The sequence below is a fragment of the Hyperoodon ampullatus genome, assembly GCF_949752795.1.
Source record: "Hyperoodon ampullatus genome assembly, chromosome: 19".
In the NCBI taxonomy this organism is placed as follows: Eukaryota; Metazoa; Chordata; class Mammalia; order Artiodactyla; family Ziphiidae; genus Hyperoodon; species Hyperoodon ampullatus.
The window spans coordinates 16,710,192-16,736,572 of record NC_136932.1 but is presented as its reverse complement, the minus strand read 5'-3'; the positions used below and the strand labels follow the sequence as shown (position 1 = coordinate 16,736,572).

Here is a 26,381-nt window from a genome sequence, read left to right as displayed (position 1 = left end):
TTTCTTTTAGAAGAGGAACCTCAAGGGACCTTTTCTTCCTGGCGGCTGGGATGTATTAGGATGAGCGGGCGTGTCTCTCAGAAACGGGCATCTCACCCATTTTCCAGAGGACGCGGATGAGGCTCGGGGAGGGAAGCGCAGGGTCTGAGACCAGTCCCAGGTCTTTCTGTCATGGCCCAGCCTCTGGGTGGTTTCAGGTGTGGATGACCTCGTGGAGGTGCCACGGGGACACCTGTGGACACTCCTCCAACATCCCAGGGCCACCTGGACATGGAGCCAAGCAGGGACCTGCCTGGAGCCTGGAGGCCGCACCTGAGGTCGGCCTCTCTTCACAATGCCAGGGGCCCACCTACCTCCACGGGGTCATTTCCATTGGAGAGAATGTCCAGGAGGTCGGCTGAGGAGACAAAGTAGAACCTTGGGAAAGCCAGTCTTTTTGTCTCTAAATAGTCGGCCAAGGCCTTTTCACACACGGCCAACCTTGGGGGAGGAAACAAGGCTGCTGAGTCCTGCTCAGCAGAGGGTATTTTCCAGCCCACCCTTCCACGCGCTAGACGGACAGCCCCAGAGACGCCCAGGCTGTTCACAGCTCCAGTTTGATTCAAATCTTCCACACTTGTTCTCTGCTAGCCCCTGACCTGGTGGGTGTCCCCAGGTATGATGGGGTATAGTTTAATCTCTGCAGTCAATGCTTCTCCTGAGGCTGAAGGCCTGCTCTGTGGCCGGCGTGGCAGGATGTGGCCTGAGAGCTTGCACTCTGAGGAAGGGGATGTGTTAACCCACAACCTGGGGCTTTCCCCATCCTGGCCAACAAGGGGCGCATGACTCGGGTTTCTGCCACAGTGAAGCCCCTCCCCTGGACAGTGTGGGACCCACCTCTTCTTCAGGTTCTCAAGTTTGTTATAGAGACCAGGTTTGTTGGTGGCTTCGACCACGTTGGGTGTTTTCACCGCCTCCTCCATCAAGGCCTGGGAAGAGAAAGGGACCACCATGGCATCAGGAGCCCATTTTCTCCAACGGAGCCATTTTTGAAACTGCCCAGGCAGGAGCGAGAGAGCTGTGCTCACCTTGAACTCCTGGTCGATGTCATCAAAGTGTTTGGAGTCCTCCGGCAGCTGGGCGCGGATGTCTTCGGAACCAATGAAGATGCTCTCCAGGTGGCTCCAGGTTCTCTGGACCTCGAACCAGATGGAGATGACCGAGTCCGCTGTGGACAGCTTCTGCTGCCAGCTCGTCACCTCCTTCAGGAAGTGGGACAGGTACTTGGACATCATCAGGTTCTGCAGCTGCACCTGGCTGTCCTCCAGTGTCTCCACCAGCACCTCATCCGACTTGAGCATCATGGTGCCTGTCCGCGGGTGCCGTTCGTGCTCAAACTCCATGGTGGACCAGGTACTATCTAGGGCTTTCAGCACCTTTTGGGGGAACAGAAATCGGGTCAGCAAGTGTCTGGTATGAGGGGCTGAAAAGGACCCAGAATTTCCTAGAACATGGAAGGAACCCCTTCAGAAAGGAGGGGCTTTTCAGAAAGCCAAAATGTTCATGCCAATGTTATTTACAATGGCCAACAGATGGAAACAACCCAAATGTCCCTCAATGGATGAACAGATCAACAAAATGTGGTGTATTCATATAATGAAATATTATTTGGCCATACAAAAGAATGAAGCACAGGCACATGCTACAACATTAAGGAAACTTGAAAACATGCTTAGTGAAAGAAGCCAGACACTGAAGCCCACATATTATATGTTTCCATTTATATGAAATGTCCAGAAAAGGCAAACCTACAGAAACAGAAAGTGGGTTAGTGGTTGCTTAGAGCTGGGGTGGGGGGTATGAGAAGATGGGGGGGTCATAGCTAAAGCATCTGGGTTTCATTGCTTTTTGAGGAGATGAAAATGTTCTAAAATTGACTAATCCTAATATGTGATGGTTGCACATATCTGTAAATATGCTAAAAGCCATTGAATTGTACACTTTAAATGGGTGAATGGTATGGTATGTGATTTAGAGCTCAATAAGTCTGTTAAAAAAAGAAAGCCAAAATGTGACAATTCAAACTCAAAAAACAGGGGAGGAGAGAGGTCTGAATTGCAAAGGAGTCATCCAGAGTTTCCCTGTGTCCTGGAACTGCCCCAGGTACTGGCTGATCGCCAGCCCTCCTGCCCTCTCCCCCCCTTCAGCTTCTCAGAAGGCAGAGGCAGGATGGACCACAAATGAGGGGGCTTCGTAGGAGAGGAGAGTTCAGCAGGGTCAGGCAGGTGGATCGGGTTCAGAATCATCCCCTACAAAACGCACTCTGCTGTCAACAAAGGATACCTTTTCCATGCCAGACTCTTTCACAGCCTTGTCTACGATGTTTCGGACCTCGTCCTCGTATTTATGTAGGTTCAGCTGGAGTAAATCCGCCAGGGTGGTCTCACCTGACATTTCAAATTTCACCTACGGGAAAAAAAATAGGCACATTCCACGTAAGGTCACATGTTCTCCAGTTGAGGGACAGCTTTGTCCTTCATGGAGAGGCAGGGGAGGGAGGAACCCAGGCCATGGCGGGGGCATTGGAAGCTCTGTGACTTCTCCAGGCCTCGCCTCTCCTCCCTGTAAAACTGGTAACAGCAGAGTCCACTGATAGGGGATTGAGTAGTGTCCCCCCCAAATTCATGTCCACCTGGACCTCACAATGTGACCTTATTTGGAAATAGAGTCTTTGCAGCTGTTAAGGATCTTGAGATGAAATCGTCCTGGATCAACTGCACGGAACCTAAATCTGATGACAGGTGTTTTCATCAGAGAAAGGGGAGGGAGATGTGAAATGCAGAAGAGCCCACGTGACCACTGAGTCAGGGATTGGAGGGATGCGGCCACAAGCCAAGGATCGCCTGGGGCCACCGGAAGCTGGAAGAGGCAGGGAAGGGCCCTCGCCTAGACTGCCAGAGGGATCCCGGTCCTGCCGACACCTTGATTTCAGCGTTTTGGCCTCCCGAGCCAGGGAAGAGTACACTTCTGTGGTTTTAAGTCCCCCATGGTGTGGGGCTTTGTTACAGCAGTCGCAGGACCTGATCCACCACCTCAGGAAGCTGCCGTGTTAGTGACAGTTGTGGCCAAGTCACGGGTACTATTACTCCAGTAACAATACCAGGTATTTTCATGGTGTCACCCAGTCCTCAAATCCTTCTCGCTGCTCACATAGACAGACATTTCCAGGCCCCGATTCCAAGCCTGCCATGGAAACTGGTTTAATCAAGTGATAGAATCGAGCGTCTCTCAATCATGGCTGGAAAAATACCTGCCCGGGTCTCAACAGTCCTTGGTGATGCCCAGTTCCTGGGACGTTTTAGTTGCTTGTTGATCACCGCCCGGGGGTCTCTCCCAGGCCTTGGATGGGGTACATGAGCCTGCTGGCCAGTGGTCTCAGCACTCAGGATAACCCTTCTGCTCGTCTGTTTCTCCCCACCAAGACCCAGGCCACATCCCGTGTGTCCCTGAAGCCGTTCCTGCCCTTCCCTCGCCATGGAGGTGACTGCCTACTCGATGCCCCTAGAACCACCCCTGAGCATCCCATTCGGCATCCCAAACACCGTGGCCCACACTGTTCTTTCTTCCTTTGCTTCCCTGAGAGCAGGGCCCGTGTTCTGTCTCTCTGCATCCTTGGCATCTACATGGGGCCTCTGCAGAACAGCCGTTCCACAGAGTTTTGTTCAATGTTTGCTGACAGTGGGGATGTTCCTATTTGCCTTCTGTGAGTGTCAAGGCCAGTGACCCCCCACTGGGGAATATCCCTGGGAAAATTTGGGCGCTAGGACTCTGTGCTCCTGTGGCGCATGGGGGACCCGGGGAGCTATTCCTCCACCCCAAACTTCCTGAGCCCCAGGGACATTCACCTTACAACCAGAACTGGCTGCATAATTTGAGGGGGCTGGTGCAAATGAAAATGATGGGGTCCCTTGCTAAAAAATTGTTAAGGACTTCAACGTGGTGACAGTAGAGCATCCAACCCAGAACGGGGCCCCTCTGAGCGCAGAGCCCGAGCATGCTCAAAGCCGGCTTTCTCAGCATCAGCCCCGCCCATCCTGTAGCGAGTTCCCAAGGAGCAGGGCCTCCTCCCCTGACGCGCGGTACCTGGGTGGCCTGCATGAGCTGCTGCCAGTGGCGGCTCCGGATGGCGGGGTTCTGCAGCTCACTCACGGCGCGCAGGGACGTGATCATGTTCTTCACGGTGTCGTCCAGCCCCACGAAGGCATCCCAGCCCTTCATCTCCTTGTCCAGGGACCTCACATCCTTGGCGAACTTCTGACAGTCTATGTCCATCTGCTCAACGTTGATGTTCCTCCACTTGGTGGTCTTCCAGTCACCGATGCTGCTGTTGACCTGAGATGGAAACTCTCACTGTCTCCTTTACTGGGGACAGTTCAGGAAGGCACCTGTGCCACCTTCCTGCCATTGCTCTCAGGGAGCAAAATCCAATGAGTCTTGAGAACTAGTGACAGAGCTTGGTAAAGTGGGTGGATACCAGGGGAAAAAAACAACAACAACCCAGTTCTATCATGAAAGATTCAACTTAAAAGTCAGCAGTTACGAGATATTTTGGCAAAACGTGGGCCCTGTCACTGCTCACCAGGATCTAGCTCTGTCCCACTTCTTGGTGCAGCCACGTAAGTTGCCTCGACCAATGGAATGTGGGTGACGCCCGACACTTAGGGGCAGAAGCACTGGGTTGCCAACGCCTGACCCACAGTTCCCTCCGTCTGCCTTGGCAATGGTGGATGCGTGCATTGAGCTGCCCAAGGGTTGCTTGGAACTGGAGTGTGGACTTTGCGTGAACGAGAAATACCTGTCTGTGGTTAACTACACACAGTTTTGGGTTTTTTTTTTAGGGCTGTGTGTCACTGCACAGTAACCTAGCTGATACTGACTGATTAAAAACATTAGAAGAGGGCTTCCCTGGTGGCGCAGTGGTTGAGAGTCCACCTGCCGATGTAGGGGACACGGGTTCGTGCCCCAGTCCGGGAATATCCCACATGCCGCAGAGCGGCTGGGCCCGTGAGCCATGGCCGCTGAGCCTGCACATCCGGAGCCTGTGCTCCGCAACGGGAGAGGCCACAACAGTGAGAGGCCTGCGTACCCCAAAAACAAAACAAAACAAAACAAACACTAGAAGATGTTTCACTCACGACAGGATGAAACAAGACACAGGCACTACTGGGGGACAACCCTACCAAGAGTGGAGACAGAACCCTGTGAAGCCACAGTCTTTAATTCAGGGTAGGCTGAGAACAGCTGTGAAGCTGGATGGGCCGGTCCTGGAGGGGGTCAGAAGTTGCTGAGACAGGCTTGGGGTGGAAAGACGCGGTCTTGACAGACATCCGTGTCAGATAAAGACAAACAACTGGGGTGTTTACAAGAGATTTACCTTGCAAATCCCAAGACTCGAAACCTTAATCCCCACAGGAATTGATGGCCCTTTCTGGTGGGTTTAAGCTGCTCTGTATCCTGTTATCATAAAATTGTCCCGGCTAGTTTGTTTTGGAGAAATTTTCTTGCAACACCCTGACCAGAAATGCTTATCGTTATCTCCTGGGAAAAGTAACCTGTATTCTTGAGTCTGCGCTAAGTGTTGTTTATCGAGGGAAAGTGCAGCATCCTGCTCTGACTTCACCGACTGTTCAGTAATGTCGTTCATGCACAAAGAGACTTGAATTCAGTGAACTGCGAAAAAAATAAAACATCGAGAGGCATCGATGGGTTCTCTCTCTTTGGGGGTGGTTGTGAGGTAGCCTGGGGCTCCAAAGATTTTTTTCCGCCTCTCTGTGAGAAATAGGTAGATTCAGCATGGTCAGGATGAAGACATTTACAGCATTTTACTATGATATAATAAAAAAAAAAATAAGATAACTGACAAGACAGAGCCTGCTCCTGGGTGGGGACAGTGAATATGGTTCTCAAGAGGGGAATTCTCCCCGAATTAGCTCATGGAGTAGATTTAACTCTAGCTACAGTCGTAAGGGTTTTCTTTTGGAGGGAGGAGGATTTGTCAGAGACTCTGAAGTTCGTTCAAGAGCACAAGAGAGAAGAGGTAACACACTCAGAGAGCGAACATATGGTCACCAGGGGGAAAGAGCGGGGAGGGATAGATTGGGAGTTTGGGATTGACAGGTACACACTGCTGTATTTAAAATGGATATGTGTAGGGACTTCCCTGGTGGCGCAGTGGTTAAGAATCTGCCTGCCAATGCAGGGGACATGGGTTTGAGCCCTGCTCCGGGAAGATTCCAAATGCTGCGGAGCAACTAAGCCCATGTGCCACAACTACTGAGCCTGCGCTCTAGAGCCCGAGAGGCACAACTACTGAGCCCAAGCGCCGTGAATACTGAAGCCCGCGCGCTTAGAGCCCGTGCTCCGCAACAAGAGAAGCCACCGCAATGAGAAGCCTGCGCACCGTAACAAAGAGTAGCCCCCGCTCGCCGCAACTAGAGAAAGCCCGCGCAGAGCAACAAAGATCCAAAGCAGCCAAAAATAAATAAATAAATATATTAACAAAACAAATTAAATGGATACATGTATATGTATGGCTGAGTCGCTTTGCTGCGTATCTGAAACCACCACATTGTTAATCGGCTATACTCCAATATAAAATAAAAAGTTAAAAAAAACCCTGAATTGTATATGGAATAAATACTTTAATTTCTCTCTAAAAAAAAAAACAAAGATAACCAGGGACTTCCCTGGCGGTCCAGTGGTTGGGACTCTGTGCTTCCACTACAGGGGGCACGGGTTCGATCCCTGGTTGGGGAACTAACATCCTGCATGCCTTGTGGCATGGCCAAAAAAAAAAATTTAAAAAATAAAATTAAGCCATTATCTATAAAAAAAAAAAAAGATAACCAACAAGGAGCTACTGTCTAGCACAGGGGACTCCTCTCCATACTCTGTGATAAATGGGAAAAGAATGTGAAAAAGAATAGATACATGTATGTGTATAATTGGACCACTTTGCTGTACACCTGAAACTAACACAACTAACACAACACTTGATTGACTATACTCCAACACAAAATAAAATGAAATAAAAAATAAAAAGAGAGAGGAGCTAAAATATCTCTGGAAATACAGGAGCCAAGAGGTGAGACTGGGGAGTGAACACGTGCACATCTACTGCGGACACACAGCCTTGATACCAGGAGCAGTGAGCTTCCTACTCTTCTTTTTGCCTCCATCAACCATCAGAGGTGGCTGTTACGGAAGGATAACGGGAGCGCCCCCTCTTGGTGCTGGGATGCTGCCCGTGGAGCGCCCCCCAATCCCACCCCGAGGCTTGGCGCCCCCCTCACCATGGTGATCATGTCCCAGAGCTCCTTCAGCTGGCGGACCTCTTTGTGACAAGCCTTGAGTTGCTTGTAGTCTGGGACTGTGACCTCGAACAGGCTCCCGGATTTGCATAGAGCTTCCATGACGCCCTCCATGGCCGCGATGCTCTTTTGTTGCTGGGGGCACGCAGAAGCCGGTGAACAGGGTGCCGGGACTCGGGGGAGCCTTCCCCGTCTCCCCCGCCACGTCCCCGTGAAGCCCAGAGCCACCAGCACGCTGCCAGAGCCAATACCATGCACACAGGGTGGCGGCAAACTTTCCAGCTGGGAGGGCAGCTGCCTCCCGGCCCGCCCCCAGCTTCTCCTCTGATGGGAGGGTGGGTCATCTCGGCGAGCTCAGGTGTGAGGACTGACTCTTAATGGACGTTGCATGAACGCCAGACTTCCTCCTAACATTTTCTGACTTCCCAGAATCTCCCCCATTCTCTCACTGTATATATTTGTATTGTATTAAAATGTATATAAGTAATGCTTGATGGCTTTGAAAACTAGAAAAATCTAGATAAGCATTGAGGAGGAAAAAAAGATTCGTCCTGAGCCACATGGGGGGCTGAGCCGCAGGGTGGGTTTGTGAGGCTCGTAGGATATTAAGTGCGGGCAGCTGCGAAAGCTTTCGTGTGGAGTGTGTACCATGCTAGACTGGGTACACCGGGGGGTCCCGAGTGTTTGCACCCTGCCTTGCAGGCCTCTCTCACCATGGACATGGTTCCTAAACAGACTTGACAGGGGAGCTGTTCAAAGAACCTAGCCTGCATCCATGGCTAAGTGCTTGGGAGGCTCGAAGGAGAGAATGGTGGCGTCTATGCTGTGGACTGGGGGCGTGACTGAGAAAATGCCCATGGACAAAGGGCAGGATCTTGGCCTCTGGGAAGGGTGGGCTTCGAGGCTGAGCAGGCGAAAGAGCAGAGGCTCGGGGGGAACTGTGGGGTGGCCCTAAAGGACATCTTGGGGTTCCCTTGCGCTCACGCCTGTGGTACTGCAGAGTGTGGTCGAGGTGTGGGCTGGGGCCCGGGCACAGTGGGGGCTGAGCACTGTGCCAGGAGCATTGCGGTGCCCCCCTGTGCTCCTGGGGGCCCCCTAGGCCCCATGTACCCCAAACGCCCCTGCCAGGTGGAAGTCCATGGGGCCTGAGCCTGAATGGGCTGCCAGGTCCGGGGCCATGGAGCTTGCACGTTGGACACTGACCATGAACTTGGGCAGTGGGAACCAGGGGACACAGGTGAGGCTTGGCCACCGGCTGCACGTGGCGAGTCAGGGTGAAGAAGGTGCCAGGGAGCAGGGTGAGTGCAAAGCCCGAGGGGACAGCAAACTGCTGAACTTGGGGACCTAGAAGGGGGAGGGGGCTGAGCCGCAGGGTGGGTTTGTGAGGCTCGTAGGATGTGCACACACGTGCACACGTGTACGGCCCCGAGCCCAGTCCCATCAAGGCCCTGTTTCTGGGCTCATGAGAATGACAGCTTGAAGAAGGATGAGAAAGCATCAGGGTCCCCAGAGTTACTACCCCATCTCCTCCTTAAGCAGAAGTACCTTATTGAGGGACTTGTAGGGGTTGGGGTCGCTGAAGCTGAATGGGGCTTCTTGCCTGAACTTCTCTCTGAACTCGTGCTGCTTGAGCTGCAGGAGGACCACGTGGAAACCATCAGGCTCCGGCCCCAGGGCCCAGCTGCGGTGCATGCTGCGCCCCGCCCCGCCCCCTGAGGCCGTGGTACCTCGAACTGCTGGCACTTCCGTCGCAGGATGCTGACCTCGTTGGCCTGCAAGGGTGCCACGTTCTGCTTCACCTGGATGGCCAGCTTCTTGGTGTTTGTCCACTGCTCCGGCAGTTCCTACACAGGCAAAGGCCAAGGACCACTCCTTTTCCTGCTCTTTTTAAAATTTTCTACAGTGAAATAATTACAGACTCAGGGGGAGTTGCAAAAATAGCACAGAGAGTCCTGTGTGCCTGCCCCCAGCCTCCCCTGGTGGTGGCATCTCACAAAGCGGAGGCTTGATACCCAAACCGGCATCCGACAATGGGGCGTTTCTGTTAGCAGGTGATGGAACTTGTCGGTTTTCACCCTGTGTTTTAAGCTGAATCCATGTGTGCGTGTGTTGTGTGCATGCATGCACGTGTGTGCGTGAGTGCATGCGTCGTGGGCGTGTGCAGTCCTAGGCAATTTTATCTCACGTATAGATTCCCATAACCCCCGCCGTGATCCACATACCTCGCTGTCCATCACTGTGAGGGAACTGTCTTGTGTTACCTCCTTGTAACCCAGCACCGCCCCCCATCCCAACCTGGGCAGCCACTAACCTGTCCTCCGTTTCTACGATTTTGTCATGGCAAGGATGGCTTTAGCAATCAGACGAATTTTTGTATTTTCCAAGTTCTCCACACTTGGGCAAATATTGTACTTATTATAAAATATTTTAAAGAAAAAAAGCCCAGCCCCCAAATTCTTTACCCACAAATAGACATTGTTTCACATTCTTCTACGATTAACTAACCGTCTGTTGGCAGCGACACACCTCAAATGTTTGTCAGAATTTCTATCTCACCACTCGCCCTGTCCATGGCCCTGGAGCCCCTGGGGCCCGGCCACAAACACTTGAATCCTGGCCCTTAGCTGAGCCCCGGGCGGGGCAGCTGGGGCAAAATACAACGTGCTCTAAAGCAGGGCCTGGGCAGCACGAGATCACCGCGGAGATCACCGCGGCCACGGACACACAGTCGACACACAGTCCTGTCACCCCTGTGCTGTGGGGTCTCGGGCGCTGGCTGGAGTTAGTGCCTCCCGGCAGGGGGAGTCAGGCCTGTTTGACCAGTCTCAGAGCCAGGGCAGAGAAGAGGAGGGGGGGCAGCTGGGTCTGGGAGGAGACAAACTCCAGGGGGGTGGCTGGGCCATGGCTTCAGGACCCAGCTTCTGCACTGCCACCGCCCCAGCCCAGCTGCACATACAGCTGTTCTGACACCGACAGCTGACGCTCTGCGCATTAGCTGTAAAGCACTGGGCTTTTGGAAGTCCCCTTCAGCCTCCCTGCTGTGGCCCACCTGTCCCACGTGGGGGCGGGGACGGGGACGGCTGCAGGCCTTCTGGGTTGGGGGATTCCCAGAGCAGCTGCCCCACTGCCCTACTGGGGCGCCCTCACCCGGTCAGGTCTCTGCTGACCCCATTCTTGGTCCTCCATCCCTCGTGCCCAGGCTCCTGCTGCACTCAGGAGGAGGTGTGCGACTTGAAGGCACTTTTTATCCACTGAAACGCCAATCAAATGGAAGAGCTACTGCCCCACCCCCCTTCTGGAGGCCGCCTCACCGTCCCCTCGTCTCCAGAGAGCCCTGTCCTTCCACCCTGCCATTCCACGGGGACCCCATGTCTAGAAGAGGAGGTCTAGCCTGCAGGCTCCGGGTCACAAGAGCCCGCCCTCCTCTGGCCCTGCCCGCAGCTCCAGCTCCAGCTCCCACGGGGGGGCCCCCCAGGCCTGTTTACCTGAAGCTTCACGTGCGTCTCCTCGGGCATCTCCTCCCCATAGGACTTGAGCAGCTCGATGGTCTGCTTCAGGGGCTCAAACATGTTGTCGGTGGCCGTCTGCCTCTCCTTGACCTTCATCAGATGCCCCATCACCTCCACGAGGCCGTCATAATCCCCCTCCTTGAGAGGCTTCGTCAAGCCCGCCCTGGAGACTTTCATGAAGGCTTCTTGGTCTGCGAGGCTGGTGGGCAAGAGGCCGCCTGTGATGGGTACCTGCCCAGCACCGCCGTGCCTCACTGGCTCAACTGGTCGGCGAGTCCCGCGTGGGGCCACGTCTCAGGGCAGCCTTTGCTGGGCCTCCCGGACAGAAGAGCTGGATTACATGCTCTCCTGGCTCCACGCCCCTCCCGGCCCCGACCCCACCTGTAACTGCACGGGTATCACCCGCACGTTTCACGCCAGGCTTCCCTGCCCGACTCAGGGCTCCTGAAGGGTTCCTTGGCATCTTTTGCCCAGACACGGTAAGTGCTCAGTAAAGAAGCAATGACCGAGGGACCAGGGCCTCCACGCCCTGCCAGGTGACACCTTCCTGCTGGGACCCACCCTCCGTGGGGCTGCCGGCCTCTGAGCCTGACCTTCACCCCAACACCCACCCAGTTTGGGGGAGGAGGTGTCCAACCGACACTTCATGGAAGGTCGTCTGCAGGTGCGCCTCGCACATGGCTCTCTGGGGCATGATCAATGTCAGGCCAGCGGTCCTGGTGCCCACCTGTTGACCACGTGGTTGCTCAGGTGCCGCTTGAACATGAGGCTCCAGCGCTTGATGGTGTTGAGGAGGGCCTGCTTAAAGGGGCGGCAGTCACACTGCAGCCAGCCGTTGAACCACTTGGTGTGCTCGCACTTGGACACCTCCTCATACAGCTTCTCATAGGAGTTGATCTGGAAGACACAACCCCGTTCACCTGTCGGGCTGCCAGGGCCAGGGGTTGGGGCCAGCACAGCACGTGTGTAGGGGGGAGGCCCTTACGAGGCACTAGTTTCCTTCTCCCAGCACCCCCGGGGTCCCCTGCAGCCCAGCAGTCTATCCCCGACACGGGACAGCCTGTCAAAAAGGGATGTCATCAAGCAAGGCCAGCAGGGCTTCTGAAAAGAGCAGGCTGAAAGTTTCAAGGGGTGAATGGGGTCCCGGGCGCCCATGGGGCATCCCTTATCTATGCTGCTGCACGTCCTCGGGCTCTCAAGCTCCACCAGCCAGCTGTCCCCCCACCCCATGTGCATCTCCCCTGTGGCTGGGTCACCCTCACTGAGCTTCAGGAAAAGAGGTGAAGTTTTGTAAATTCGCTATGTTTTCTTATGTCCTATATCCTGTTTTTTTTGGCCACATTGCACGTCTTGCGGGATCGTAGTTCCCTGACCAGGGATCGAACCCAGGCTATGGCAGCGAAAGCTCTGAGTCCTAACCACCAGACTGCCAGGGAATTCCCATCATGCTCTATATTATTGATGCTCTGGTACTGGGGGCCTCGCTGACCCTGGAGGGACTGCCCCTGCCCCCTGGCTGGCTAAGTCCTAGAGATGGCAGACAACCCCCCAGGACCACACCTTTCATATGCAAACAACCAACCAGAGCTCACAACCCAACCGCCTCCTCTCTGGGGCTCTCACACTCCAGGCCACTGTCCACCTGCCCTAATCACCCCAGGGCCAGGTTCCTGACAACCCGGGACTGCCAGTACGCCCCTGAATCACTGAAATAATTCAAACTAGCCCATCCTAAGCCTGCGTGCCCCGCCTTGCCCATTCTTCCCCATGAAGACCACAGTTCAGGCTCTCAGCCACGCTTTCCCCTCATTCCCTCGGCCTCCTGCCCGACACTGGTGCCTCCCCGCGTGGCTCTACTTGGCCCTGCATGGCATGGAGTGCCCCCCTCCTCTTGGGAGCCGTGAGTCACAACCTCTCTTTTCACAGCAGGAGTCTGCTGATCTGTTGGTCTCTCCATACTTGAATTATAATAAAACTTACATTTAAAAAATGTTCACCCTGGACTTCCGTGCTGACGCAGTGGTTAAGAATCCGCATGCCGATTCAGAGGACATAGGTTCGATCTCTGGTCCAGGAAGATCCCACATGCCGCGGAGCAACTAAGTCCGTGCGCCACAGCTACTGAGCCCGTGCTCTAGAGCCCACCAGCCACAACTACCGAGCCCACGTGCCACAACTACTGAAGCCCACGCGCCTAGAGCCCGTGCTCCACAACAATGAGAAGCCCACACACCACAACGAAGAGTAGCCCCCGCTCACCGCAACTAGAGAAAGCCCACGCGCAGCAACGAAGACCCAATGCAGCCAAAAATAAATAAATAAATAAATAAATAAAAACGTAGAAAACATGTTCACCCAAGTTTTAAATCAAGTCCAGTGCCCCGCCACGGCAGGGAGTCTGGAGGTGAGGAAGCCGGTGGGCGAGGTTCACACGCACCTGCTGCTGGAACTGGGCGAGGGTAGGCGCCATCTTGGGGAGGGTCTCCGCGGCCTGGGGGTCCCAGTCCTCCGGGCTGATGGCACGCCCATAGGTGAGGAAGCTCTTCATGACCTCCCGGGGGTCGTCCATCCACAGGTAGGCGTAGCGCTCGAAGGAGTCCTGGTACTCCTCAGCCTCATTTATGGCACTGATGACCAGGCTGGACAGCTCCTCCTGCATCTCTATGAGGTCGGTCATGTCTTCCAGGTCGGTCTGCGAGGGGCAGGAGGGGCGCAGATGGGTGAGCGCTTCGCCCGTGGTCTCCCCGCCCTGGAGAGCGGCTCCCTGTTGGTGCGTGTCGCTAACCTCTCAAGATGGGATGTGGGGACATCTGCAAACAATGTTTGCAATGTTCTCCCGTGAGAAGATACACTGGATGTGACTTTTGCCAGGCAAACCCCAGGACGTCTCACACATGGCTTCATTCATGAAGTAGTTACTCAGCATTTGCTGTGTGCACGCAGGGGGAGGGGGCCCTAGGGGTGTCGACAGGGCTCATGGGGATGTAGACAGCCCAGGAGTGGGGTCAGATGTTCATCAAAAAAATCACAGAAACGAGACATCCTGACTCTGACCCTTGCATTCAGGTGTAACAGGGAGGAGGTTGGGGAACACTCCCTGAGGAAGTGACCAGTGGTCTGAGAGCTGATGGACTGTAGGTAAAGAGCAAGAGTAGCAACAAAGCACATGCAAAGGCCCTGTGCTGGGAGGGAAGCAGATGTGTGAGGACCTGAGTGGAGACCACATGGATGGCCAGAGTAGGAGCATGGGAGGCCCGGGCTGGACAAGATGTTCTGAGTTTCAAGTGACAGAAAACCCAACCCAAACTGGTGTTAGCGAAAAGGCAGCGACTGTCTTATGTAACTGGAGAATCTCAAGGTGGAGGGTGTGTATTAATCATGTTTTTAAAATTTCCTGTATCTTAAGAAGCTTTGGCATCTTAAAAAATCTTGCTGGCTGGGGAGGGACTGCCCCTCGGAGGGCCAGCCAATTCTAAGAGAGCAAAGGGCTGGGGTGGGAGCACACCTTTCACGTGAAAACCAGCCAATCCCCCAACCGCCTACCTTATCTAACTAACCCTAACTAACCCTTTGCCAGCCTGGCCCATCACCCAGGGCCAGGTACCAGATAACTGGAGACGACCTCCATAGCCCTGAGCCGCCCATGTGCAGACTGGCTGGCCCCGAGCTGTTTCCCTGGTCCTGTCTTGCCTTCCCGCAGAAACCCCAGCAAAGCCTCTGGCCTGGGCTTCGCCCTCCGTCCTGCTTCTGCTTTCTGACCAGACCTGCTGCCTCCCCCGAGACCCTGAGCAGCCAGTCATGCTTCTACTTTCCAGGGGAACTGTGAGCAACATTAACGTTTTCTATCAATGGCACTGACCTCTCCATGTTGTCACTCGGTCACTTCTGTAAATTAAAATCTCATGGATACAAATGAGACCAGAGCGGGGCGTGCACAGCCTGGGGTTTGGTCTGATCACCAGGATCCTTATTCTGCTTTGTTCTGTCCTGTTCATCATGCCAAGCCCCTCAGGACACCAGGGTGGGTGCAGGAGCCCCGGACGCGCATCCTGTCAGATTCTGGAGCACACGTGGGAGTCCAGTTCTGTGTTGGGTCTATTCCTGAGCTGACCACTGGTGACATAGTTCACTTTATTCTGAGCTGTGGAACAGCTTGCTGCGTGCACTTGGGCCGGAAATACCACCTTTCTGCAGCTCAGGAATCCTCAAGACATTCTCTCTGCCTGGAAATCCCCTTCCACCCTTCAAGACTCAGAACGCACGTCAGCTCCTCTGGGAAGCTGTCCTTGACCTTGCCAGGTATTTCCTCATGTCCTCACATCACTACATTCACTCACACATGCACACGTATGCACACATACCTCTGTCCCTAATAGCACAGAGCATCTTGCTGTAAATATTTGTTATTACAAATAATACGCGCCCATTATCAAAAAGTTCAAATGAGGCAGAAGCATATAAAATAAAAAGTTCCTTTGGCATCCCCTGTCCTCCTACCATCCTCACCCCCATCCTGTTTCCCAGAAGCAAGCACTCTTAACAGTTTGGAGTGTATCCATAGGAGGGCAGGCTTTTGTTTTGTTTAAACGAATGAAATCACATTCTAAACATTGTTCCACAACTTAAACACTTAATAACAAACGTGTCACGAGCAGCTTTCCATCCCGGGCTCCTTTTTGGGACTCATCTGGATGCCTTTGTCTGGATGGGCTGGAATCTACTGAAGGACACCTGTATTTGATGGTCATTTAGGTCTTTTCCAATTTTTGTTTAACTGCCCCACAAACCATGCTCTGACAAACACACCTTCTCAGACCTCCCTTTGGCGGGGGGTGGGGCTGAATTTCCCACGCCTTTGCATCCCCAGGATCTGATCTGACTGCATTTTATGTGTCAGGTGCACGTTAGGTGTTTAATGCATTCAGGGCAAATGGGTGCGGGAGCCCATGCAAGGCACATTTGTCAAAGAGCCTGCATGCTCAGAGGGTCACAGGGTTTAAATTACGGGAGGGAGTGAAATGCCATGGGGTGGGGGATGCACACTTGATGTCTTATTGGTGGTGGGGAGGCGTCAGGGGAATGAAAACCAGGTTGACTGAGGAGAAGCCGCTCTGGGGAGAAAGACGGGATCTCAGGAGTGGAGAGAGAAATCCGGGCCACCGTCCTGGGGAACCCGATGGAATGGAAGCCTCTGGGCTCCTCTTCACATTCAGGACCCATTAGGGGTAGCAGCTGGTGGCAGGGAAAGGGGTGGGGCCATCCCAAGCCCAGACTGACCTTGTAGCTCATCCTGCCCTTGGCCAGCCTGGGGATGAGCTTGGCTGCATTGTAGATGTCAGTGACCAGGCTCTCGATCAGCGTCAGGAAGCCTTGGTCCCCGCCCACCTCCAGGGACGGATTGAAGACCAGCCCATCCTCGTCCAGCTCCATGTGGACCTCAAACAGCGGTGCGATGCTCTCCTGAAACAGGCCGTCATGGGGTCAAAGCCTTGCCCTCGGCTGAACCATTTTCAGTGCCCAGATGTTCACCCCAGCACCAGACAAGGTAGATGGCTAACTCCTGCTGGCTGGGGCCACTGCAGAGAACACACTTCCTGAGGGCCCTTGAGCGAGAACTACACAACCAAATGCAACGCCATCGGGCCAAATACAGGTTGGGTGTCCAGGGCGGGATACAGCAGTGATCGTGAGTGCTGAGGAGACCCGTTACCTCCGATCAAAGCCCATATCTGTTACTGTCTAGCTGCGTGGCCTTGGGTGAGACCCTCGGCTTCCCAGTTTCCCCAAATATACAAAATGAGTATAGCTGCTTTATAGAACAGAGGCAATCATTGTCCCCATCTCTTTGGGTTACCGTGAGGACTAGAGGGATGGCTGACACATAGAGCGCGTGGGTGGTGGCTGTCTCAGGTGTAAGTGTCAGCAGCTGTGGCCTCAGTGCTCAGTGGGGCAGGGGCAGAGAGTGTCACAGACAGGCAGGATGGTCTCCTCTGAGCTCCAGAAAGGACAAGCCCTCATGTCCCTTGGAGGTTCTGTTTCTAAACCACACGTGCCATAAACCTGTCTATTCCCTCTTGTGAGGCTCCCTCTTGTGAGGCTGCAAGGCTGAGGTGCAGCCTCATGTGTAAGGGGACAGGGTAGAGGCTCGCCCAACATACCGGCGAGTCTCAAAGTGCAGGCCAAGGCCCAGGGGTGGCCTCGGGACCTGCTCCCCGGCCACTGATCTTCCTGCAAACGTAGTCCCATGCTGGCCCTGTGGGTGGCTGGCTTGAGAGACCCCTGGTTCTATGACTGAGGGGGGGTGGTCTGCACTAGTGCCTGAGTGAGTTGCTAAGTGGGAGAGGTCAGTTGTCACAAACTCAGGGGACCAGACTTTTCTAAATCCTCTGACTCAGGGGTCCGCTCCCGCTGCTTGGTCACTTGCAAATACGGGGACTCCCTGGGATGTTTTGAGGATGCTTTGTTATCAGGGTCTCATCATGCTTTTGATTGTGACTCTCCTCTCTCTGTAGTGATAAATTAGTTTATAAGTTTACTATAAATTAGCTACCTTCATTGCTGACACCGTGTCACTGTGCCTTGCTTGGTGAGACTTAACAGTTGGTAATGCCGACTACTTTCATCAACAGAATCTGGGGTCTGTGATTTTCTGGGGACAACCGCCCTCTGCCGCTTGTGTAAGGGCATCTGACTGCGGTGCCCACCATCCTTTCCTGCGGGTAGGCTCAGGGGGGAGAGTGTCTTTCATCTTGCCCTCCTGGCAGTATTCAAAATCACTTGGGAACCACTGTAGTGAAAAGGACATGGGCAGGGAATAGTTCTTGGAGAACAGGCTGGGATGCCATTAACCAGCAAACCCACTGTGCTGACCTGGTTTAAGCTTCTACTCAATTCAGCAGAGGGCTGAGTGAGTTGATGGCTGATGTTGCCGATAGGAGGGCACCTCCCACCCCCAGTCAGCATAAGGAGGGGGCAGTGGTACCTGCTTTTCCTCACCTGGCAGCAGCACAGGACAACTCAGATCCCTGTAGGTGTGCTATAGCCCACTTACGCTGCAGCATATTTAAGGACCAGAGGTCCCGAGCACCTGGGACTGAGCAGGGTCCCGGGACACAGGACTTTCAGGTTTAAAATCGGGATGAGTTGGTCACCCTGGGAAGACTTTAATAAGTCTGTTCATTTGTAACATGACAGTCCGTTCTTTCATCAGGAAACCACAGATTATAGATTCCAGCGTAAACCTTTCTCATATTTATAATATCATAATACACATACATGTATATGCGTATATGTATCTCACATTTGTAACTTACATCTACAACCATGTTGTCCATTAGGTAGTTTAGAGACTTGCGAATGAAATGGTCAAATTCATCCAAGACCATGCTGTCAACGTAGCTGACGTAATCCTTCCAGGACTGGCTCGTCGTATCCGCTCCGAAGAGTTCCGCATTTTCCTGCAAACGAACCACGTGGCTGGCTGTTGTTTCACTGGTCCACCTCTTCCCTCTTTAGGCAATTTATTCAGCAACGCCCTGGGCGACCCTCATCCTTGTTCACACCCTGCACACGCAGGGGTCTGCTTTTGGCTTCCTGAATGCTCCAGGCTCTTCCTGCAGGCTGCTCTCGCCCGTTCACCCCAGGTGTGGCTTCTTCTCATCTTTCAGGTTTCAGCTCAAATGTCAGCTCCTCACAAAGGCCCTTCTTGACACCCCCCCCATTCATCTCAGATTTGGTTCCTGTCCCTGACCCCCGACCTGTGTTCCCTCTAGCAATTTGTTACTTGTGCCTGTGATGGCACAGATGACAATTCTGAATTATGTTGTCTTTGGTCTGTACCTCCCCTGATGCCAAGCACCACAAGGACAGGGATTGACTGTCCTTTCCACCATTGTACCTCCAGCACTAAGCAGTATGCCTGGAGCAGAGCAGGAGCTGGTGGGTGGGTGGGTGGATGGATGGGTGGGTGGGTGGATGGGTGGGTGGGTGGATGGGTGGGTGGATGGATGGGTGGGTGGGTGGATGGGTGGGTGGGTGGGTGGACGGGTGGATGGACGGGTGGATGGACGGATGGATGGGTGGACGGGTGGGTGGGTGGACGGGTGGGTGGATGGGTGGATGGGTGGATGGGTGGGTGGGTGGATGGGTGGGTGGGTGGGTGGGTGGGTGGATGGATGGGTGAATGGGTGGGTGGGTGGATGAGTGAATGGGCTGGTGGGTGAATGGGTGGGTGGGTGGATGGATGGGTGAATGGGTGGGTGGGTGAATGGGTGGGTGGATGGGTGGGTAGATGGATGGGTGGATGGATGGGTGGTTGGTGGGTGAATGGGTTGGTGGGTGGATGAGTGAATGGGTTGGTGGGTGGATGGGTGGGTGGATGGGTGAATGGGTTGTTGGGTGGATGGATGGATGGGTGGGTGGATAGATGAAACTGTAAGACACTGAGTGCTACAGGAAAACACAAAGATGACTGTGACCCAGTCTGTACCCTCAGGCAGTTATATTCTAATAGGGGAGAGAAGACACAGGCTTAAATAACTTCAGTGTAACAATGGTTCAAATGACTATTATGGGAATAGAGGACTCTGACAAATGTTGCGATTACAAAGCCTTGTCAACTGCTCCCTGGCCTCTGCCTCACTGGGGTTCCTGATCCCTCCTGGCTCGCTCTCCAGCTGGGCTAGTGTGCTGTGAACCTCTTCCCAATGCTATGCTAGATTTATCTCTCCCATGTTGTTTCCAACACATCTGGTAATGTTAATAGGTTAATCGGTTAACTCTTCCAAATAACCTTTTTGCAGTCTAACATGTTAATTTCATTGGACCTTCTGGCACCAGGGCAAAGGGGAAAGGAAAAGGATCTGGAAACAAGACAAAATATTTCTTGGTCCAGTCAAGTCACTCCACAGGGGCAAAGACCTTCCAATCAATGACTTGACCATGAGAACAGCCCAGCACAGACCCTCCTCGTTGGGGGCCTGCTGGTCTGTCTGGATGTGGCGACCCATCACTTAAGGCCATAGCAATGATTTGCACCATCCACTGGGAAACCCCGAAAAACTGTCCTGAAAATATCTTGAGCTCGGTGGGGTGGGAGGGCGGGCAGTTTTCTCCTTTCCAGGCCAACGCAGAGCTGTACCTTGCACATTTGCCTCAGAAACAGGCAAAAATGCAAGCTGGCTAAAGTGGCCACGGATGGAGGAAGGCGTGAGAACCCCATGCTGCCGGGAATCAGGCAGAGCTGTCAGGGACATGAGGCTCCCATTCTGCATCCCCCTCCAACCGTGCCCGTGCCCGTGGGGCCCTGGGCCCATGGACCCTTGAGACGGCTGGCAGAAAGGAATAACCTGCACGCCAGGTAGCCCGGAGGGCACGTGTCCGCACATTATCCCAGTTTCAACGTGTTGGCACCCAAACACCACAGGGCACCCACATCCTGTGCTCCTCTCTCTCCTCGTGCTGCTGGGCCTTCCTCACACTCAGGGGTGGGAAGCCGTGATACAGCTTCTCCCAGGGACTTGGTACGAAGGTGTCACTTGTCCACACCGATTCATGTGGGGTGGGGGAGGGGGCTCTGACACCCTTAGGGGAGGAGGGCAGACACGTGAGAAGAGGAATCAGGCTTCCGGGTGAGCAGTTAGCAGGGTTTGCTACTGTAAGATCGGACTCCTGGATTAAAGGTCTTAGACGCCTGACGTTTTCTGAAGCCTCGAGCTCTCCCTCCTCCCCCCCCGGCTGCTGAGAGCCCATGGCCTCTCCAAGGCCCTCCTGGGCAGCTCCTTACCATGACCATGGACTGGATCTTCAGGCCGGCGTCCTTGACCGCGGTGTAGCGCTTGTTGAGGTTGGCCATCCTCCCGTCCAAGTCTAACAGGGCCTCTTTCTTGTTGTCCTTCCTTTCAAACATTGGGCTGGCCGACCAGTCCTGGAGGGAAAAGGCGAGCGGGAGAAAAGTGTCTGGAGAAAAAGCTTCTGGCCCTACTCCCTCCTACACAGCCTTTAGACTGAGTGTCCCCATCCTAGGCTGGCCTCGCAGAGGCCAAGGGGCCGCTGAGGACTGTTGGCCAGAGAGCCTCCAGTGATGTGACTCAAAACCAACCAGGGCCTTGGAGGACCACGGAGAGACCCCTGTGCATGTTCCCCAGTCAGGCCCCAAAGGAGCCCCTCTAGGGGAAGGAGCATCCGACCCTCTTGTCGGGGAACCTCAGGAGCTGGGGGTGAGGGGACATGGCAGCCAGATCCGGAGACACGTGTGGAGATGCTCAGAGTCCAGGACAGAAAGGGACACACAGGAGAGAATGAGTGACTGGAGAAGGTGCCCGGGGGCTGAGGCAAGGTTGCCATTTTCGGATTGAAAGAACTTTATGGATCCAGGGAACATTAACAAAAGGAGACACACGTCTGGATACACTCTGGTGACATGTCTGAACCCTGAAGATGACCAAGGACTCTACCTACCTCTGGACGGAGAGAACAGGAAAGTCAAAAAATACCATTCAAAGGAAATATCAAATATATCAGCAAAGGGAAGTCATACCTTTGTCAGCTTTTTCAACATTGAGGCCCTAAGCAGGGGTGGCTGTGGCCTGAACTGTGCCTCCTCCCACAAATTTATATGTTGAAGTTCTAACCTCTAACATAATGTTACTGCATTTGGAGAGAAGGTCTTTAAAGAGGTGATTAAAGTGAGGTCATCAGGGTGGGCCTAAATCTGATACGGCTGGTATTCTTATAAGAAGAGGAGATTAGGACATAGACACAGAGGGACGACCGTGCGAGGACACAGGGAGAAGACGGCCGTCTACACACCCAGGAGAGAGGCCTCAGAAGAAACCAACCCTGCTGGCACCTTGATCTCAAACTTCTAGCCTCCAGGACTATGAGACAATAAACTTCTGCTATTTAAGCTGCCCAGTTTCTGGTCTTTTGTTATGGCAGCCAGAGCAGACGAGTACAGGGATGCTTCTAGACTACTGAAAGAAAAGGACCATATCAAAAAATCCTTTACTTGGACAAGACAGCTATAGGTGAGATCCAAAGAAAGATAGTTTTGGAAAGCAAGGACTCAGAAAGTAGGTCATCAACGCACCCTTTCTGAGGCAATTACTTGAGGAAATAATCTGAAAGAAAACTGAATCAGAAAACAAATCAGAAAAAAAGTGGGGTGAGCAATGGCTTTTGCTTACAATGTATTGAGTTAAATCTAAGTGGATGGTGATGAAATGAACGTCAATTGTAACGAAGGAAAGAGTTTCACACCATGATAAGCCAAAGGAGTCTCAAAACAGAAGAGGTGTTTTCTAATGAACAAACTAGTGCTGGCCCACGGCAGGTGTCTGCAAATTCAGGCACTGATGACAAACCATGGTGGGGGAGGGTAGTGCTAGTGAAGGCTTTCCCCCAGTTTTCTGGATCAGGCTTGAGAGCAAGGACCTGTGCTGCTCTGCATAGAGGGATGAGTGTGTTCCCGGTGGGGCTGAGTCTGAGCGCGTCTCCACCCCCACCCTCGTTCCTGGCACCCACCTGGCAGAGGGACCTGCCTACACACTTGTTGAGCTCAAGAGACCCAAATGGAATGGAGCTCTGCAGAGTGACCAGGGGCTCTTCTGCCTTGGGGCCACCCTGACATCACCATGGTACAGCCCAGAGCCTCACACAGCAGGCCCCCACTGCCTTGGGCACTTTCCGTGATCATCTTCGAGGGGGCCCGTTTCCCCAGGACGCTCTCCGGGGTCCCCATTTAAGCCCCGCTCTGTGCTTTGCAGGTTACTCACCTTCATGGCCTGGGAAATCCCCTCTATGTTTTGCTTTGCTTTTTGTATCCTGTTCTGCAAGTTGTATAGCATTTCTCGCATCTCTTGAATATATTCAAACACTCCTAAAAGAGAAGCATAAAGGGATCTTACAAAATGAACGATTTAGCAAGGGCTGGCTTAACACTCATTATTACAACACAGTGCTCGGTGAGTCTGTCCGCTTCTCTGGAGCCTGAAGCAGAGGAAATCGCGGAGAGCTTCCTAAAAGGCAATGCTGAGGAATAAAGCACTTCGTGTCTCTTCGGAAACAGGGCCTCCCTATCCCCACGCAGGCGGATCACTAATTCCACAGGAACTCCAGACGGCCGACAGGTTGGACCCGGCCCTCCATCCCGCTCACCCAAGTTTAACCTAAGGGGAAATGAATGTCGCCTTTGTACCTTTGCCATTCCAGAATAAGGTCGTCTCAGCGTCCAACAATTTGACATCGATTGCTTCCAATTCTGACTTTATCAGTGGAAATTCTACGTCCTTCAGAGTGGTCATTATCTGCAAAACAAGGGCTACAGTTTCAGGGCCTTTGTTCCAAATCCAAGCAGATTTAAAATCATCTCCTGGTAAAGGTGTTTATTACTCAGTACCAACCAAACCAATTACAGTTAGTGTTATTTAATTGGGAACTATGTGTACATCAAAGTTCAGGAGATTCCAACTTTTAAAATTATTTTTTATCACCAAGGATTTATGCATATACTTAACTCCTAATCACCCATGTTATGGGGTAGAAAGAGAAGGAAATTCACTAATGCAAAAACAGTGTGTACATAATCCAAAACTTAAAATATCTGGCTTAGAATCATAAAAAGAAAATCAGAGGAATACACACTGGTAATTGGGATGCTTCTGGAACATTTCTCAGAGCATCGCCTTGCCTATGATCTAAGGCTCAAAACGTGATTATACAAAGGAGGTCCAGGATCTGTGGAGAAGCTGTTTCACTTGTTAAAGCATCAGAGTGAACGGTAGGGTAGGTTCCATACAGCCTTGATACGGGTCTACCCTGAGCTAAGAAATTCATGTAACACTCGAAAACCTCAATTCACAGAACAGAAAAAAAAAAAAAGACAGAGTGTGTATACAGTTTTTATTAATTACTCCTTTAAATAACAAGCACCAGTTGTGCTTTGGAATACTCTCCTATCTGGCAACATTTTGATTTACATGTAAGTTTTCAAGGACAGGTCTACTCTCTAAAGTGAGGGATGTACATAGAATTTAAATCGTACATTAGATGTTATTGGCCTTTGACAATAATTCTTTTTTTTTTTTAACATCTTTATTGGAGTATAATTGCTTTACAATGGTGTGTTAGTTTCTGCTGTATAACAAAGTGAATCAGCTATACATATACATACATCCCCACATCTCTTCCCTCTTGCGTCTCCCTCCCACCCTCCCTAACCCACCCCTCTAGGTGGTCACAAAGCACAGAGCTGATCTCCCTCTGCTATACGGCTGCTTCCCACTAGCTATCCGTTTTATGTTTGGTAGTGTATATATGTCCATGCCACTCTCTCACTTTGTCCCAGCTTACCCTTCCCCCGCCCCGTGTCCTCAAGTCCATTCTCTATGTCTGCGTCTTTATTCCTGTCCTGCCCTTACGTTCTTCAGAACCATTTTTTTTTTAAGATTCTATATATATCTGTTAGCATACGGTATTTGTTTTGCTCTTTCTGACTGACTTCACTCTGTATGACAGTCTCTAGGTCCATCCACCTCACTACAAATAACTCAGTTTCATTCCTTTTTATGGCTGAGTAATATTCCATTGTGTATATGTGCCACATCTTCTTTATCCATTCATCTGTCGATGGACACTTAGGTTGCTTCCATGTCCTGGCTATTATAAACAGAGCTGCAATGAACATTGCGGTACATGACTCTTTTTGAATTATGGTTTTCTCAGGGTATATGCCCAGGAGTGGGATTGCTGGGTCGTATGGTAGTTCTATTTTTAGTTTTTTGAGGAAACTCCATACTGTCCTCCATAGTGGCTGTATCAATTTACATTCTCACCAACAGGGCAAGAGAGTTCCCTTTTCTCCACACCCTCTCCAGCATTTCTTGTTTGTAGATTTTTTGATGATGGCCATTCTGACCAGTGTGAGGTGATACCTCATTGTAGTTTTGATTTGCATTTCTCTAATGATTAGTGATGTTGAGCATCCTTTCATGTGTTTTTTGGCAATCTGTATATCTTCTTTGGAGAAATGTCTATTTAGGTCTTCTGCCCATTTTTGGATTGGGTCGTTTGTTTTTTTGATATTGAGCTGCATGAGCTGCTTGTGTATTTTGGAGATTAATCCTTTGTCAGTTGCTTTGCTTGCAAATATTTTCTCCCATTCTGAGGGTTTTCTTTTCATCTTGTTTATGGTTTCCTTTGCTGTGCAAAAGCTTTTAACTTTCATTAGGTCCCATTTGTTTATTTTTGTTTTTATTTCCATTTCTCTAGGAGGTGGATCAAAAAGGATCTTGCTGTGATTTAAGTCATGGAGTGTTCTGCCTATGTTTTCCTCTAAGAGTTTTATAGTGTCTGGCCTTACATTTAGGTCTCTAATCCATTTTGAGTTTATTTCTGTGTATGGTGTTAGGGAGTGTTCTAATTTCATTCTTTTACACGTAGCCGTCCAGTTTTCCCAGCTCCACTCACAATAATTCTTGACATATATTTGGTACTTTAAATGGTGCCCCCTCCCCACCCATGTCCTCCTTTTCAGACAATTAACTCTTAGAAAAGGTACGGTATGGCAGAGAAATAAAGCTTAACAGCTATTACCAGTGGAAACCTGACAGGAGAAAAAGAAAGCACTGACGGAATTATAAAGGGAGTCAATGTGAAATCTTGATTCCATTTATCAGAGTTTGGATATTAAACAATTACACGAATAGCCCAGACAAGAGCTAAATGTTATTATGCCTTTGTGATTGCCCAGAGTAAACAAAGCTCACAGCGATGAGATCCATTTAATATGCCCTGTTTATTATTTTTCAGCAGCCTATGTAATAAATCCACACCTTTAGGGCATTTTTCCCAGACCCCCCAGCAGATTCCTTAAAGCCCCACTCCAACACTCACCTAGCTCAAACATTAATAGATATTAGCAGTTTGGGGGCCTGGGGTCTCTCTCGGCAACAGAAAGTACATTAAGAATAAGAAGCGCATCTAAGGGACCAGGAGCATCTCCAGAGAGGGGAGCTGGCATCAGTAATAAGGGTCACTGCAGGCGCTGAGCTCTGGGTCTCACTCCCCGACTCCCCATCCCTGTCTAATGTTTTTATTAGCAGAACAATGTCATTCACAGCGGAAGCTAACACGCTTTCCCCGTATGTGACTGGTTGGGTTTTGTTTGGAAATTCAGAAGTGGAAGATCAATTTTTTTTGTTTCATTCTAAATAACGTTTGTTGGATTTGTTTGTTTCTGATTGCATCGTTGTAAAAAAAAAAAAAAAAAAAAGCTCTTGCATTGAAAGTAACCCACAAACATTTTTCCACGTGACTGTATCTCTAAGGCTTCCATTCTTCCTAAACACCGTGTCTGGGAGGCGTTCAAGGGAATGGATGGACACAGTGTTCTTTGAACCTGAAGAGAGCTGGTTCTGGAGAAAGCTAATTCAAGGAAACGCACTTAAGGCGGGCCCTGGGCTTTCACAGTTCGCAGCACCAATAAGTGAGTCAACTAAAATTTTATCTTAAAAAATGAAATTAG

At 51.8% G+C, this 26,381-nt stretch overlaps 1 protein-coding gene across 2 annotated transcripts in view; it reads right to left on the bottom strand.

Moving 5' to 3' along the window:
- Positions 1 to 26,381, bottom strand: part of DNAH17 (dynein axonemal heavy chain 17) — a gene marked incomplete at its 5' end in the record, with an annotated part of 109,903 nt that overhangs the window by 64,980 nt on the left and 18,542 nt on the right. For both annotated transcript variants that reach the window (XM_079725332.1, XM_079725333.1), the window contains 16 exons: positions 354 to 480; positions 877 to 968; positions 1,068 to 1,415; positions 2,323 to 2,445; positions 4,123 to 4,371; positions 7,332 to 7,484; positions 8,895 to 8,981; positions 9,077 to 9,193; positions 10,835 to 11,057; positions 11,586 to 11,755; positions 13,296 to 13,550; positions 16,136 to 16,318; positions 18,172 to 18,315; positions 20,643 to 20,783; positions 22,633 to 22,736; positions 23,055 to 23,163. In XM_079725332.1, the coding sequence (XP_079581458.1) occupies positions 354 to 480; positions 877 to 968; positions 1,068 to 1,415; positions 2,323 to 2,445; positions 4,123 to 4,371; positions 7,332 to 7,484; positions 8,895 to 8,981; positions 9,077 to 9,193; positions 10,835 to 11,057; positions 11,586 to 11,755; positions 13,296 to 13,550; positions 16,136 to 16,318; positions 18,172 to 18,315; positions 20,643 to 20,783; positions 22,633 to 22,736; positions 23,055 to 23,163 (2,625 nt within the window). The remainder of the gene's footprint in view (positions 1 to 353; positions 481 to 876; positions 969 to 1,067; positions 1,416 to 2,322; positions 2,446 to 4,122; positions 4,372 to 7,331; positions 7,485 to 8,894; positions 8,982 to 9,076; positions 9,194 to 10,834; positions 11,058 to 11,585; positions 11,756 to 13,295; positions 13,551 to 16,135; positions 16,319 to 18,171; positions 18,316 to 20,642; positions 20,784 to 22,632; positions 22,737 to 23,054; positions 23,164 to 26,381) is intronic.